This window comes from Ornithodoros turicata, chromosome 6 (assembly GCF_037126465.1).
Source record: "Ornithodoros turicata isolate Travis chromosome 6, ASM3712646v1, whole genome shotgun sequence".
Classification (NCBI taxonomy): Eukaryota; Metazoa; Arthropoda; class Arachnida; order Ixodida; family Argasidae; genus Ornithodoros; species Ornithodoros turicata.
Window position 1 is genome coordinate 45,411,879 of NC_088206.1, and position 16,963 is coordinate 45,428,841.

At 45.0% G+C, this 16,963-nt stretch overlaps 1 protein-coding gene across 2 annotated transcripts in view; it reads right to left on the reverse strand.

Annotated features, from left to right (window-relative positions):
- The window catches only part of LOC135396598 (serine/threonine-protein kinase VRK1-like), a 57,251-nt gene that overhangs the window by 12,846 nt on the left and 27,442 nt on the right, over positions 1 to 16,963 (reverse strand). For both annotated transcript variants that reach the window (XM_064627648.1, XM_064627647.1), the window contains exons 10-12: positions 16,843 to 16,901; positions 10,139 to 10,302; positions 9,218 to 9,335 (exon numbers count right to left, since the gene is read on the reverse strand). In XM_064627648.1, the coding sequence (XP_064483718.1) occupies positions 9,218 to 9,335; positions 10,139 to 10,302; positions 16,843 to 16,901 (341 nt within the window). The remainder of the gene's footprint in view (positions 1 to 9,217; positions 9,336 to 10,138; positions 10,303 to 16,842; positions 16,902 to 16,963) is intronic.

Here is a 16,963-nt window from a genome sequence, read left to right on the forward strand (position 1 = left end):
CTCCTCTGCATTCGTCCGAGCTTCTCTTCGTTTTGTTCTTCACGCCGCCATGATGGCTGAACAACGTGCATGAAAGTCCCTGACTTTGGAGCGGAAGGTGGCACTTATCAAAGGCCTGGTAGAAAGTTCATCAAGCCAATAGCATGAACTGTTTCATTCATGCGGGTTTCTGGTCTTCCATCGCCGTACCGGAGCCAGCAGACTAGTTCAGTGGCTGTGATGAATTGTGCAACGATGTGATGCGCCACGCATGTTTTGGGGAGAGTGACTTAGGACTTGAACCGCTTGAACATCGAGGACTATGCGCTTTACGACGGCGATGTTCCAGTAGCGGTGAACTGAGTGATACAGAAATCGTCGAGAGTGGCCGCGGTAGTGGCGTGCCGGGAGGAGCGTCTCATGCGTTGCATTGAAGTGCTTGAAGATGCTTTCTTGTTCACAGACGCAAATGCCAAGCAGATTGCAATTACGGAGTTATTCAGTGTCAGGTGATGTTAAAAAATAAATGGCTTCGGAATTGTTTACGAGCCCTATTACTGTAGGAACGCTTTTTTTTTTTTTACGTTTCATAACATAGCGCATTGTAGTGTTCGCTTAACTCGAAACCCCGCTTATCTCGAAATTTTTTCCGGTTTTTACGACTTCGAGTTATCGGGGGTTTACTGTATAAGTGCTCGAAGAGGATAAATTTGCGAGAATAAAGATCGTCAAGTAAGTCGATTTGTCTTTGTGAAGCTCATATCGTCGGTAATTCCAATGTTCATACTTTTTCCTTCCTGCTACCTATATTTTGCGTAACCTTAATTTCACGAAAAAAGTTCAATAGCGAAATTTGCCAAAATTCAGTCCTCATGCAAGTTTTTACTTTTACAGTTTTTTCGAATATACAGTAAACCCTCGTTAACTCAAACTCACTTATCTCGAAATATCGGTTATCTCGATTTTTTTTGCGTCCCGATCCTTGTCCCAATGCTTCCTGTGTATTTGGGCCCTTTTAAGTCTAAGCTTTTTTTTTTTGCCCGAGTACGGATATCTCGAAATTCCATCACCGGTAGGTAACCATACCTACGACTGATTACGTGCATTCTTCGATCCACCAGGCTAGGTCAGGGTCAAAGCCTTTCAGTCCTAGTTACTCGCTCTCATCCTTGCAACATGCCACTAGCTGTGGGAGGCAGACCACACTCCCCATTCCACCCAACATCACTCTCCTCCTCCTCCTCTGCATTCGTCCAAGCACCTCAGTTTCGTTTCGTTTTTCGCTGCGTGATGGCTGAACAATGCACACGCAAGTCCCTGACTTTGGAGCGGAAGGTGGCACTTATCAAAGGCTTGGCATAAAGTTCATCAAGCCATTATCGTGAACTGTTTCGTTAAAGCAAGTTTCTGGTCTTCCGCCGCCGTACCAGAGCCAGCAGACGAGTTCAGTGGCTGTGATGAATTATGCAATGACGTGATGCACCTCGCATGTTGTGGGGAGAGTGACTTAGAGGACTTGAACATCGAGGACTATGCGCTTTACGACGGCGATGTTCCAGTACGTGGTGAACTAAGTGACACTGAAATCGTCAAGAGTGCCCTCAGTAGTGACGTGCCGTGAGGAGCGTTTCATGTGTTGCACTGAAGTGCTTAAAGATGCTTACTTGGCAACAGAAATTTGAATTTTGAACACGCAGAAGCGGCCTACGACCTACAACTACCGTAGCACACGACAGCAGCAGCTCCTATGAGAATGTGTAGAATGTTGATAATTGCAGAATCCTTCGTCTAGCACAGAATTTCCCTTATTTTTAGGGGTGTGCGGATATTCGAGTTCTCAAATTCGAATAGAATATCAATCACTCGAAGTATTGAATTCGCGAATCGATTACCCAATATTCGGGTTTCCGGATATTCGACTATTCACCGAATATGAACGACACCTCCCGAAAGTGGTCTTCACCGGAAGCTTCCACTGCACGAGGCGAAGCCTGATCCACAAAAGTGAAGCCTGCTTTACGAAATTGTTTATGCTGCAGGACAAACACAGACAGATTGTAGTTTAGCTAAAGATAATGTTAGCCCAAGTTTATTGTGCATACTTTGCGTGAGGAAGGGGAGGCTGTGGGGGATTTTGATTTGATATCTGGGACGTTGCCATCAAAGACTTTTAAATAATGCCTACAGCCCAGGAACAAAAAAGGGTGTCCTAAAGATGTAATTTCCCCAGGGCATGTATTGTAAACTCCTTCCTATAAACTCTGTAGATGCTGAAAGATCTTTCAGCAAGTATAAAATGTAGGGGTGTGCGAATATTCGAGTTCTCGAATTTGAATCGAATATCAAACAGTTGAACTATTCGATTCGCGAATCGAATATCCAATGTTCGAATTTTCGAATATTCGACTATTCCACGAATATGAACGACACAACCCGAAGGTGGGCTTCACCTGATGCTTCCGTGCATGAGGTGAAGCCAGCTTTACGGAATTGCACTTGTTGCAGGACAAACACAGGCGGGACGGTGTTTTGTTTGAGATAACGTTATCCAAAGTTACTTTTGTAGACATCGTCTGTGGAAGAGGTGGCGCCCCTCCCACATGCAGTTTAGCGGTGCCGACGAAGGACTTTGATTTGATGTTTGTGAGGTTGCCTTTAAAAAGTTAGAACTCTTGAATAATGACTACAGCCCACGAACAAGAAGGGTGTCTTACAGATGTCCTTTACGTCTAAAATTTCAGTAGTGCAACTTCCTAGGGCGAGTGCAAAGAAACTAAAGGGTGTTCGTGTCAAAACTGAGGCAGGATGCCAATTCGTTTGTTTCACAAGTGGCCTGTGGTTGTCTGAAGCAATTACAGCCTCATCCCTGTAACATGCTACTGCCTGACATAAAATTCTGAAATTAAGGTAACCACTCCAGTACTCCAGTAAGTGTAGGCTCACCTGGAAAGCAGGAAGCACTCTCATGTAAAATTAAAAAGTAGGGGCTTTAAACAGAAGAACTGCATGTTTCTCTTGTGACAGTTAATGCCAAAAATATTACATTAAAGCCACGTGCTTCAAAATGGAAATTTTTCGTGCGAAAGTCACATATTGTAAATTTTGCATTAATATTCGATATTCGATTCGGTATTCGGAATTTTTCCCCCATTCAATTCGATATTCGATTCGACTTAAAATATTCGGATTCGCACACCCCTAATAAAATGATTGCAGGTGACAGACCGCATCAGATGAGAACATAAGATATCATGCATGGGTAGTTTCATTTTAAATCGAACAACGTATGAAAGTCGTATTTTTTAATTCGCCCAGAAAAAATATATGTTAGAGGACAGTTCAAATGACGCAAATCGCGCCACGTGCGATGCTCGTGCGTGTAGTAGTTTCCGCGTAGGAGAGGGGGAAAGCCGGAGGCTACTTGGGCGCGCTTTCTTCTGGACCGACTTTGACGGGATCTAGAACCGCTGCCTTTATGCCTAGGAACTGGAGGATTTTTGTGATTATAGGCTGCACCATAGACACTGTCGACAGCCACCCACAGAACTCTGAGAGCCACAGATTTTCTGTTAAAAAATGCCAAACTTGGCGTAAACGTTCAAAAAGGCCAAACTTTGTTACCAATTTTCTTCATGACGGAACGTCTGAGAACATCGAGCTTAGTGCCATTCGATAGGACGTTGAAAGAGCTTTCGTGCTGTATAGAATTCATTTTTCTCAGCCCAGTTGTTTCTGCGTTATTAGCTTGAGAATCACACATGGTAGGCGAAAATTGCCAATGTTGCATCTCAATTTTCTCAAAAATGCCATCTTCGATTTCCTTGATTATTTTTCAATAGGTGGCGTCATGTCTCTACTTTAGACGCCAAGTGAGAAAATCTTATTTTTGCCTGAGAGGCGCGCAGCGATTTTTTTTTTGTCAGGCAGGGTGCACGAGGCTGCAGCCTTGCGTGCCCCACCCACGAGGACGCGACCTTACACCTCTTCTTTGCTACGCTTCTTCTTTGCTATGTGTCCCGCTGACGGAGAAATCAATGACCACACTGCGTGAGCTTGTTGTAGTGTCCCCAGAGCATCACTTTACGTTTACCCAATGGTCTCTCAGTTCCGTCAGGCTCATTCAAACCGTGGGAGAGTACATGAGTTGCCTGTGCACCCTTGACGAGAAGCCCCAGTTCGACGAACATACCGACAAAGCTGTGAGAAGAAACGAAGCGCCTCGTAGAGATCTTTATCCACTCGTAACATCTTAGCTTTTGTTTCAGGTTGCCGCCAGTCCCTCAGGCAGGGTGAAAGGCACATCCTTTTCATTGGTAAAAGAACAAAAACCGAAAGTTTCGAAAAACGTAAAATGTGCCCATTGCGAGACCCCTGCAGGTGGTGGCTGCCACCATTGGATTAGCATCATCCGATAGCTTTAGACATGACCTTTCACATGATATAAAGTGACAGGGTTCAAGCGCATTCTTTGTCCGCTTAGTATCGCAAAACCACGAGTGGTACGCGAAAATTTTGCATGTTCGATCTTAATTCTTTCTGAAAAGCCGGAATATTTTTCACGATTTATTCCACAGGGGCAGAATTATGCCGGTACTCTGCGCTGCTGGTAAAAAACCTTTTCTCTTTTTGATTGAGACATAGGACTGCCTTTCCGCAGAGCGATTTTTCCACACAAAGGCGCTTTTCGTATGTTTACGAGCGCGTTTTGCTTCGTAGTCTTTGCTTTGTATTTAATACCCAGATGTTGCATTATGTACTTATTTTGCACTTATGATACGTATGTTAATTTTTTCCTTTAGAGACGCAGGGCAATACTTTCGTGGGCGACTTGAACTTGCTGTTACGCACTTTCATGGGAGTCGCATGCACGACGTGTGGGTATACGCACGTGCGCATATTCACTATTCTCCCGCACATGTGCTTGAGGCAATGCACATACGCACGCTATGAGGCTGTCGTGCGAGTTAATATTAAGAAAACAGAACTATGGCCACAGGGGACAGAAAGGTACAGTACCTGAGAATACAAATTTGTGGTCGCATGGTTGCAGTCGCCTCTTAACGTGGGCGCAATAAGTGATAGTTCCGAAGGTGTGTATGCTCTCTTTAATTAGTTTTATGCTCCGTAGCGTTATTTCGGAACCACGACGAGTGGTATAAAACCCGTAAGGCCGCTGTGATGACAGTTGCTGCTCTCAAGTATAACACGTTCGCCCTCACCGAGACGTGTCAATGTCACCGTGGGAATCAAAATTTCCGACAGAACAACGCACAACTAAAATCCCTCGTTTCCGGTAGCCGTAGGTTAAACCCTCGGTGTGGTCTTCAGTAGTCCTTCTGGCATCCATGCGCTTGAACCCATTCACTTTATATCATGTGAAAGGACATGTGTAAAGGTATCCGATGATGCTAATCCAATGGTGGCAGCAACCACCTGCAGGGGTCTCGCAATGGGCACATTTACGTTTTCGAAACTTCCGTTTTTCGTTCTTTTACCAATGAAAAGGATGTGACTTTCACACTTCCTGGGGGACTGGCGGCAACCTGAAACAAAACCTAAGATGTTACCAGTGGATAAAGATCTCTACGAAGCGCTCCGTTTCTTCTCACTGCTTTGTCGGTATGTTCGTCGAACTGGGGCTTCTCGTCAAGGGTGCACAGGCAACTCATGTACTCTCCAACGGTTTGAATGAGCCTGACGGAACTGGGAGGCCATTGGGTAAACGTAGAGTGATGCTCTGGGGACACTACAACAAGCTCATATAGTGTGGCCATTGATTTCTCTGTGAGCGGGACACTTGTAGCAAAGAAGAGGTTGAAGGTCGCGTGCTTGTGGGTGGGGCGCGCAAGGCCGCAGCCTCGTGCAACTTGCCTGACAAAAAAAATCTCTGCGAGTCTCTCAGGCAAAATTAAAGATTGTCTCACTTGGCGTCTAAAGTAGAGACATGACGCCACCTTTTGAAAAATAATCAAGGAAATCGAAGATGGCATTTTTGAGAAAACTGAGATGCAACATTGGCAATTTTCGCCTACCATGTGCGATTCTCAAGCTAATAACACAGAAACAACTGGGCTGAGAACAATGAGCTCTATACAGCATGAAAGCTCTTTCGATGTCCTATCGAATGGCACTAAGCTCGATATTCTCAGAGGTTCCGTCATGAAGCAAATTGGTAACAAAGTTTGGCCTCTTTGAACATTTACGCCAAGTTTGGCATTTTTTAACAGAAAATCTGCGGCTCTCAGAGTTCTGTGGGTAACTGTCAACAGTGTCTATGGTGGAGCCTATAATTACAAAAAAGCTCCAGTTCATAGACATAAAATTAGCGGTGCTAGATCCCGTCAAAAATCGGTCCAGAAGAAAGCGCGCCCAAGTAGCCTCCGGCTTTCCCCCTCTCCTACGCGGAAACTACTACATGCACGAGCGTCGCACGTGGCGCGATTTGCGTCGTTTGAACTGTCCTCTAACATATATTTTTTCTGGGTGAATTAAAAAATACGACTTTCATACGTTGTTCGATTTAAAATGAAACTACCCGTATGTAATGCTGAGCCACAACAGTGGTTTGAATCTCTAATTTTATAAAATATTTTTTGTTCCCATACTACCCAAGTAAATAAAGTGTTTCCCTTTTCACGCAGCCGTTTACATCTCGACGCGGAATTTTGAATTTGCCGCAGCAGAAAACTGAGGGCCTTATCCATCATCGTTTGCGGTGATCACAACTGACTGTGGTTGCGTAGTGTTGCAGTATGTCGTCGGGAGTGCCATATATTGTTTCCGGTGCAAGCACGGGAGATGTGCACAGCATCTCGCCAGTTCGTATCATCCACCACAGCTTTGTGTTTGTGAGACATTTTCACAGACAAAAGTTCGATCAGTAATTGCCTTGGAATTGGGCAGCGCATGTGGGCGTGTTTACGTTTGACATGTGGGAGTCCTCTAAACCAGTGGTTCTCAAACTGGGTTCCGCGAGCTGCCTTCCCGTGTTCCGCGAGAAGGCTGCCGCCTCGGCCCCTATCTATTCACAGAACTTGAATTCCCCCGCCCAAGCTCGCCCCGCAGGCCAGAGGCACGTGCACCACGGCTGCGGCGTTCGTTCGCAGAGCCACGTGACCAGTGTTAGTCACCCGTTCAGTCGCCGCACGTGGTGCAGACGTGTGGAGTGCAGCGCAGAACGCCCTTTCGGTACTTTCAAGTCGGGAGGCCAACAGCAGATCCCGTATGAGTAAGAACGGCAAGTTTAGGGCATACTGCAGCAGTTACCTGCAGTATGGCTTTATCGACTGTGCGGGAAATCCTCAGTGCGTTATATGTGGCCAAGTCCTGGCGAACAGCTCCATGAACCCAGCAAAACTTTTGCGGCACCTAGTCACGAAACATCCATCGTACAAGGATAGGACCAAAGACTTCTTTGAGAAAAAAAAGCAGCAGCTGGAAATGCAGAAGCTGAACTCAGCTAAACAGGTAAGAAAGCTGGAGATTTCTTGCAAAGTTCAAATTTGAATAGCCTGCTGTTTCTCATCACAGAAAACGTGACCGTCCCATAGCACAACAAAAGCAACGTACCTGCTGAGCTACCGGATAGCGAAGAATCTGAAGCCTCACACAATATGCAAGGACCTTATTATTAGAGCCTGAAGTTTTCGGGAAATATTTTTTTCTAAATTTGGGGAGTAAAAATCGGGTATATAAACATGTGCTCTAAATTCATGCAAATTCGGGTGGAAAAACTTCCAGCACGCTAAATTCGGGGAGAGATTGGGCTCAGTTACTCAAACTGGTTCGGTACAAATGGTGATGTAACTGTATCTGTTGCCAAACAAGCTAGTGTCCATTCCTACAGACGTCTCAGTCAGGGCAATTTGCCGGGTAAAAATCGGGTTTCACCCTAAAGAGGCAACCTTCAATTCGGGGACGAATTGGGTTAAACCCTAAAACTTCAGGCTCTACTTATTATGCCCTGCGTACAAGACGTGGTGAGAACGGTGATCGGCGAAGAGCACTTGAAAAAGGTGCAACAGATTCCGTGCTCCAACGACACCGTTGGACGAAGGATTCGTGAAATGGCGGATGACGTGGAGAACCAAGTGATCGGGGGTGCGAAGAACTCATCAAAGTTTGCCATCGCCATCGACGAGAGTTGTGATGTGTCTGGCCGGCTCCAACTGGTGACATTCGTGAGATACGTTTTGGATGGTGCAATTGTACAGGAGTTCCTTTGCTGCATTGAACTGGTGACGACAACGACTGGAAGGGATATGTTCAACGCGCTAAACGATTTCATTGTTAGAGGAGGACTTAGCTGGATGAACTGTATCGCGGTTTGCACTGATGTGCCAAACCATGACAGGACACGTGAAAGGACTCGTTGCGCTGATCAGGCAAGTGAACAATGACGTTACGTTTACCCACTGCACGATTCATAGAGAAGTCCTGGCTTCAAAAGAGCTGAGCAGCGATTTAATGTCTGTGATGAACCATGTTGTCAAAGTCATAAACAGCGTCAAGGCGAAATCCAATGCCGCCCACCTTTTCAAAGCGCTGTGCAATGAGAGGGGGGCAGAACATCAATACCTGCTGCTCCACGCGGTAACGTTTTAAGCAGGGTCTTTGATTTCAGAGATGAGCTGGCTGCTTTCCTCTCTGAGGATTCAGCCCTAGCAGATCCATGCATGCAGCAGTCTTTTGTGGTGCGGCTAGCGTACCTCACAGACATGTTTAACATCTAAACCTGCTTAACCAGAGCTTGCAAGGGAAACAGGTTACTTTAGTCAGCGCTGCAGATACCATCGGGGCAGATACCATAACTAGGAGGAAGAGGAGGAGGAGTATGACTGGCACAGGCGCCACAGGGGAACATCTGTTGCCTTCTCCGCTAGTTCGTATCACCCGCAAAGGCAAGATCCTATCATCCGGCCGGGATTCTGGCAGGTACCGGAAAAGAATTTGCATCATCCATAATCGAATCATTGAGATTGCACTGTACTAAAGTTTCCAGACTTTTCAAAGTGCTTATTGTAGGTTAATTGCGTTCCTTTTTTGGTGATTGCAAGACTGCCAGCAGAGACTTTCATGGACCCATGAGAGCTATGATGGTGTTTCACGAACCTCCATAGAGACAATGGTAATTCGAAGTGGCCGCATAGCAGGACCACTAAATGCCAATGTGTAACACGAACCAAGCGAGGACACACTGCACCATGCATGGAAAGTTAGACACGCCGACCAACATTACCTGTGCCAGTAGATGATGTCTTTCGGCATTTAGCACTTGGGTAGTGCCCTGGAGATCGGCCCACTTTCTTCTGCCTTGGCTCGCTTTCCATCGCACTGTTTTCCACCTCTGCCACCCTCTGCAGAGAACACAGAAAAGAGAGCAATTACTTCAAAATTCTGAGGACGTTTTTGAGTTCTGTGTACAGTTCCCTCCAGAAAAGTCATGTGGAGCAGAAACGAAATGCAAGCAACAGCCATGGCCTGCATACACAAACAGCTTCAAAAAGGCATCAAATGTTGCAAGTACAGTGCTCAACCGATATTACAGACTCCAGAAGTTCAGATTTCCCAATTTTGTTGACAAAACTAGTGGTTCAATAGCGTAAGCTAGTACATAATACATGACAATTCCCTCTGGTGTAACATTTGATATGTACAGGAACAATGCTAGCTGTACAAAAATATGCGTCAAGGTAAGTGACGACGAAATAGTCAACTTCTTGACTTGCCAACAGAAGGCACAGACGGCAGCAACGAGGATACTGACATTACCCTGGCTACCGCGGCGATCCTTGCAGCCACCAACACGCTCATGAATGAGTACAGCAAAAGTGTTACACTTGCAGAAATTTGCCACGAGATATTGTCCCATGTCATGCAGCAAAGCACACACACACAGCTTTTTTCGGGCCACTTTGAATATTCCATGTTAAGACTTTAGAAACCAAGTGCATTTTTGCCACTCACTAAAAATTCAGAGTGCTCAATAATGTGGAGTAATTCTGCGGCTCCTAAAGGCCTGAAAAATATGTCCACAACTGCATATCACAAAATTAAATCAAGCTCGGTGAAGTTTTCACTGCGCCATTGCAGAGGGCACTTCCATCCTGCACCATATCATGGGAGGATCGTGGGCACACAGTGACTATTTGGTGCTTACCTTTAGCTTCGGAGATTTCTTTGGTGGGGGGAACTCCAGGATACCGTCGCTTACTTGGCCCTGTGACCGAATGCCATCTGCGAGGGCCTTCCGTAGCCGTTTGTAGTCTGGTGCCTGGTCAAATTCCATCCCTGCCACGTACTGCAGATATGGCATGATGCCGGCTGCCACACACAAGCGTTGTCAGGTGTCAATGAGTGAAAAAAAAATAAAAAAAAAATAAAAAAAGTAAGAGTGACTCCCACACCGTAAGTCTGGAAAAAAATCTATGTGCCACACCGCTGACATTGCGTAATCAACATCTGGCAATTGTATAATAATTAGAATGACTGAGAGGGCTGCCGGTACATGGCTACATGAAGAAACTGGAGCGATAAGGACAATGAAGCAGCGGTCCCGTTTACTCGTGTCTTATCTGTTGCCTTATAGCTCCAGTTTCTTCACATAATTGTATGATAATTTTGCATTTGGAAAGCTGAGAAGAAGATAATTTCTGTGGAGAGGACGTTGCAAAGCACAAGAAACTGAGGCATCATACCTAGGGGTTTGTGTTTTAGGGTTAAAGCCTGTAAAACCTGTTTTTACCCCCAATTTGCAACATTGTCACTTCCGGTAAGCCCCCCGAAAGCTAACTTATCAAAGTGCCAATTCAGCCACCAACATGCACACTGGAGAATGCTAAGCATTGCACATTCAGCATGGCTGTTCCACACATTGTGTTCACCTAAAATGCAAGAAGTGCTTAGTTTTATTTTCGACCCGAAAATTTGCTTTTCCACTCAATATCGCCTGATTCAGTAGGAGGAGAAGTAAGCAGACCGATCTCGCCCGGCGCTGCTTGGAGAAACTATGGTTCCTAATTCCTCGAACCTTTTGTGGCCGCGCCGTGGCGCTCGCGTGCCTTGGGAGGCTACACTACGCAGCCTCTCGCCTTGGTAATACACTTTTCAAATTCTACTCGTGTAGTACATACACACATAAGAAAATAATTCGATAAATAAACGCGATCTTCGCATGTCCAGCAAAAGGTCACTTTTCTTGAATCTTTCCTTCTGCTTCACATTTTCGTTCAAAACTACATGCTCCTTCAGCACAGGCTGGGCAGATCAGATAAGCCTCCATACAGAGGATTCCCTTTCTGTGCCGTGCAGAAAAACAGTGTAAACGCGTGTGCAAATGGCTATTCAGTGAGTGTCGGCAACAGGATGAAGACAAAAAGCAGGCTAGCTGGTGATACATGATTACATACAAAAACTGAGAGACACATGAATTTCAGAGCACAGTGCCGCCTCATGCGTCGAAGATGAGCTTTATCATGCAGAAACAAAACAAAAACACATGTATCGGGTGACGCTGTCCGAACTGCCTTTATCTTGAGTTGCATTTTCTGTTTTCTTTTCATCTTTTTCCAGGACGCAAGAAGCGACAGTGTGCTCCTTCACCCTCTCACATTGGGGGTGAAGGAAAGACAGGTCTCCGAAGATGCGCAATGAACAAAAAAAAGAAAAAAAAAAAAGATGTTCCTTCACGAATTTTTTGCGGACGATCTACTGAGTGGATTTTTGTTCTGAAAACGGCTACAATATCAGGTGACCGAAAGAAACAGATGTTCTCATTGAGACAACTTCGTAGCTTTTATAATTAAAAAGTTGATTAACGATTTGTTTAGGTAATTAGTTACTCAACGGTTGAGCAAAAGATGGCCAAGAATGTCCGCCGGCCCAGAGATGATAGGAGTAAAAACAGGATGTCTGTAGCCCTTAGTTTTTAAATGAAAAATCAGTGGCGAAGAAAAAAAAGACACCCTGTACATTATGTTTTATGGGAAGGATATTGGGGTTCCGGAAAAGCCACATTATAAGTTGGGAGTGACTTTTTCGGATTAAATGCGTTTCTCAGATTCGGGGGGTAAAAATCAGGCGCTATTTTTAAATCTGTAATTCGGGAGAAATCGGCGATAATTGTGTCTTCGGGTGTTATCGGGTGTTTTTGTCCTCTTGTCTATTGAGTCCTTTCCTAATCTCTCTTTTTTGTTTTTTGTTGTTGTTGTTTTTGCGGGATCGTGACCTGCCAGCGGTAATCCTTGAAGGCATAGACAGTGTAGACACACATGGGTGTATTGCTGGGAACGTAAGTGACCCATTCTTACACTCGTTACACGTGACGACTTTTATTTGTTTTCAGTGGAAACGTCACTTGAGGATTTCATAGTGACTGGAATTCGGGGAGAAAGCGGGTTTAACCCAAATTGGTCGGAGGTCAGTTCGGGGGGGAATAACCGTGCGGAATTGGGTTTAACCCGAAAAAGTCTCTCCCTAATTATAAGTGGTCCCGCACTGTAAGCGGTTACGCTATAAATGGTCTCCACTGTACAAACAATTGAATGGATGGTTACACAACTGTAACACGACGTCAGCCGTGTGTGAAGCAATGTTTAATGGTTCTTATAATGCAATGGTTGAAATGGTTCATCATCATACGATGTCTGTCAGTCAGTCCAGTCGTGCCTTTGTAACAGACGCTGTAAAAAGTCGTCCAGATTTCGAACGATAGATCCCGCGCAAATTGAGATAGGCGCGTGAAATTTTAATACATGAGAGAGGAATCGTTTGACCTCAGGATTCCGTTTGTGGATCCAGTATAACATATCGTGAGAGAAGGGTCTCTGTGTTGTGTATGGTAGGCTGCATTAGTGGGATAAACGGCATTGAGAGTTAGTCAACATGTTCCATGCAGCCTGCTTTGTGTGCATCTCCTCACTTCTATGTTTACATTGTGAATTTCCTGTACTTTTTTTAGAAACTGCGCATATTTCCATCTGTTACTGAACATAACTCTGGAAGCTGGGAGTACATTTACTGGAACCTGCAATGCCCAGAGTAATGTGTTGACCATGAGCTCACAAGATTTGCAGACTATAGTGACAGAAAATTGTAAACAGTATAAAGCAGGGTCCACCTAACGCTCGAGTGTAATGAGGTCAAGCCGACTAGCAGAATGGAGCCACACACCAAAAGAACAATGCATGGGTGTGATTGGGCTTTGCAGTTTTGGAGCAGAAATGGTAGCAGAGAAAATGCCTGTTTGGAGTAGCAAAAGCCAGTTTGGTAGCACCTTAATAAACTGACAAAAGTGCAGTGAGGACAATGTTTCACGAAACGTTTAATAATTAACTGCTTAAAACAATATATTTTAGTAATCAAGTGCCTCGTTGGCTATTTCTATTCCACTATACCTTTCTAGATTTGCAGGGGCTGCTACAAGCTTAGCTCTGCTTTGTGATAGGAGGGTCCGACAGCGCTCTATGTCTCTAAAGGTGGTTGATTTCATACCATTTGGGATCCACTGCATGACATGACGTCCTTCTTGCATTTTCAATGTCATCCCGCAGTTTGTGCTCCGTATTTTTCTCATTCGTACAAATTCATAGTAAAGAATTAGGATGTTGAAAGCGCATTCTAAGGACATAGGCGCAGTTTAAAGCGCAGTGACACAAGTGCCTTTGAATTTGTTTTGAGATATCGACAAAAACAAAACGATCTAGCGATGAATTGAGTATGCATTTGTTAACGAATAGAAGTCCTAAACAATATGAGTATGAATGCGACCTGCATCTACATATACAATTTTATACAAGGACCAAAAGCAGACCAAGACAAAAACAGACCAAACAAAAGACCCCTCTGTAAGAACTTCTTTTGTGCAACAAGGTTCAAATACTAAACTGCTGTAACTGCTGCCCTAGCAAATAAACTAGTCGTGCAAGCCAGCCAGGCCGATGTCAAAACAAAGCGCGACTGAGAGACGCACGGTACGTATTAACATAGACTGAGAAGTTGCCCGCCAAAAAGAACTCGTTACAAGTTACCGTGTGAAAAATGTAACTAAGTTAATAACGAAGTTCTTCAGCCTGAAATATAACTCGCAGTTACTGAGTTACTTAAAAAAAAAGAACAAGTTACTTCCAAGTTACTTCGGATACAAAATAGCATTACGCAGGTGCAACACGCTTAGATCATTTTCGTTTATGTCCAACAACATACTTCTCCCGGTTTGTAAACAAATGACGTCATAGTGTTCGACAGCGCCACAAATTTGGTAGAATTGAACTATGCTCGAAGCTAGAGAACAAGGTCGCACCCGGAAGCGACGGTCTTGAGGGGATTACGGTATGGTCCCTTAAAGGAACTTGCTCCCTGTGGGCGCACAATGGTTCAGCTTAATTTCAATCTCATTGATCGAATGTCACGCTTTATGGCGAAAGATGCCATGAGGGAACCGGAGAGAAAGCAAGAAAATATGTGGATGCGAGTGAAAAGCGAGTTAAAAGTAACTTGGAACTTAACTGAAGTTACTCTGGCAGAGTTACCTGAAAAAGGAACGAGTTCCTCTTAAGGTTACCAAACTGCAAAAGTACCGAGTGAAGTTCCAAGTTACCAAAAAAAGGAACTTAGTTACAGTAACGAGTTACCTCGAACTCTGCGTATTAATGAACACTCTCTCTCCTATGGGTACGGCTATAATATCAGCTACGAAGGCCATGTTACAATAAAAAAAAACACAATGAGCTGATTACCTGTTACTTTCGACAATGCCAAAGCCATGCAGGTACCGCAATACGTGTTTGAGCGTGCCCGCAGATAGTTTCACCAGAAGCACAACCGGAACCATGTGACCGCCGCATGGCAGTGCATGACTCAGATTGGGTTACATAAATGGCTTAACATGGCTTGAACTGACTGGATAGTCGACAAAGCCAGTTGGGTTAGCCGGACGTGTAAGCCAGTGAAAGCAAAAACTGCTGTTTTCTTACTGTTGTTCTTCAAAATGGGGGAAGAAATCAAAATAGGCGCACAGTGGCGCAGGAAGTTCAACATTTTGGCTTTTTGTAGCAGAATGTAGCAGGATCTCGCCTGGGCTAAAAAATGTGCAATCGGCGCAGCAATCACACCCCTGACAATGGCAGTAAAGTGAAGTGGGATTCACCTAACTCTTGAATGTAATGAGGCGAAGCCGACAGAATGGCGAAACCGATACCTCGCTTCAGAACTATTTGAAAAATACTCCAAAATTCCAAACATTGAAAATAGGTTGCAAATAATATTTCATAATTGGAAGTTTACGTCACAAGACAACTGAGATCAGAGCGACGCCACAGCAGTCGGTCTGTGGACTGCTTTTGCCCACCTGAGGGATCTTTAACGTGCGATGAAAGCTCATCACACGGCACCCTGTATTTAACGTCCCTCGCGGAAGATGGCGTGCCTAAGCAACTTGTACCCTGCCATCAAGTTGCTGGCGTCCTCGGCCGGGTTCCAACCCGCGATCTCGGGATCAGAAGGTGAACACGCTACCGACTGAGCCACAGAGGCCGGTAGGTTGCGAATAGCATTTGAATAGCATCAGATATTCATTTCGTATTCCAAATTTCGAATATTTGCACAGATCTATCAGATATGGTAACTTGTGAAAAGTGAAGCAGGGATTCGGTACGGGCATTCACTGTGTGTCGAAACAAATACAGTAGAATCTCGATGATACGAATCCCACGGGGTCGCGGAAAAAATTTGTATCATCCGAAATTTGTACCAAACGAATTAAACCAAAATAAAAATTGAGGCAAGAAAATTGACAGTGACTGTTCATTATCCGTTACTGTCAGTGAAAGAGGTCGGTCGTAACGCTTTTGTGTCTCCGTTTTTGACCAATGCTGCCCAAATACGCGAGATGATTCAAAAGACGTAGCACGTGCTTTCCACCCGCGAGTCGCGCGACAGTGGTCTAAAGCGAGCTTCTCCTAAAGCACGCAGGCGTTAGGTGAAGCCGACTTGCGGAATGGTGACGCGTAATGTTGCCACAAGTTGTCCCGATATGTTCCTTCCACGTGTTCTGGTCGCTGTTTTCCGCCAGAGCTATGTCACACAGCTTCGCGGTTTATTGTTGCGAGGGGGGGGGGGGGGTAAAAAGGTCAAAACAGAGATAAGGTGATAAGGTTCCGGGCCGTGCAATCCCTTTGATCTTATCTCCTCCACCACCACCACAAGGAAAGTCATTGCTTGCATTGCGCTACATGATGTAAGGGCATTCGTGGTGAGGATCGCCCTCCCTTTTCGAAAGAAGGAGCAGCATGACTCGCGTGCTCTAGCGTCATGGGGGAACGACCTCTGTCGCATCCTTGGCTCATTCGTATCACCCGTAAAGGCAAGATAACGCGTTCGTATCATCCGAACTCGAATGCATGGGAAGAAAGGCATTCCGGCCGGGACCGGAAAAGAATTCGTATCATCCCGAAATTCGTATCATCGAGATTCTACTGTATCTCCAAAATGCTTGGAGAGTGAATTATCCTTTTATGTAAGTGCACATGGGCGGCTGGTAAACACAAAAAGGGTAAAGAAATACAGCTGTCATTGGGGCCCGTGCCCGGCTTTCTTTGGTGTGGTCTAGAGAGAGGACGTTGGTGCTCCCATCTGTCGGATCTGCCACTGTAGACATACTGCAGCAAGCACAAGACACGATGCCTGGTTCTGTGTTGTGTCCCTCATTAAATCGCTGCGATATGTCTACACCATCACGTTACCAACTACCCCATATATCTACAGTGCTGCACCTGATAAGCCCCTGTTTCATTGAATATGACTAAAAGAAGATATAGCTAGTTGGACCCTTACGCACTGCTCAGATAGACACTCAGTAATGCTTACCAGGTGGTCGTTTCCCAGGAAAGCAGCTTTTCATCAAGGATTGCAGGTCTGCCATATACCTGTCATAGAACACTCATAATTAGATCCAAAGTAAAACAAAATTAAGGGAGGTGTGCTAGAT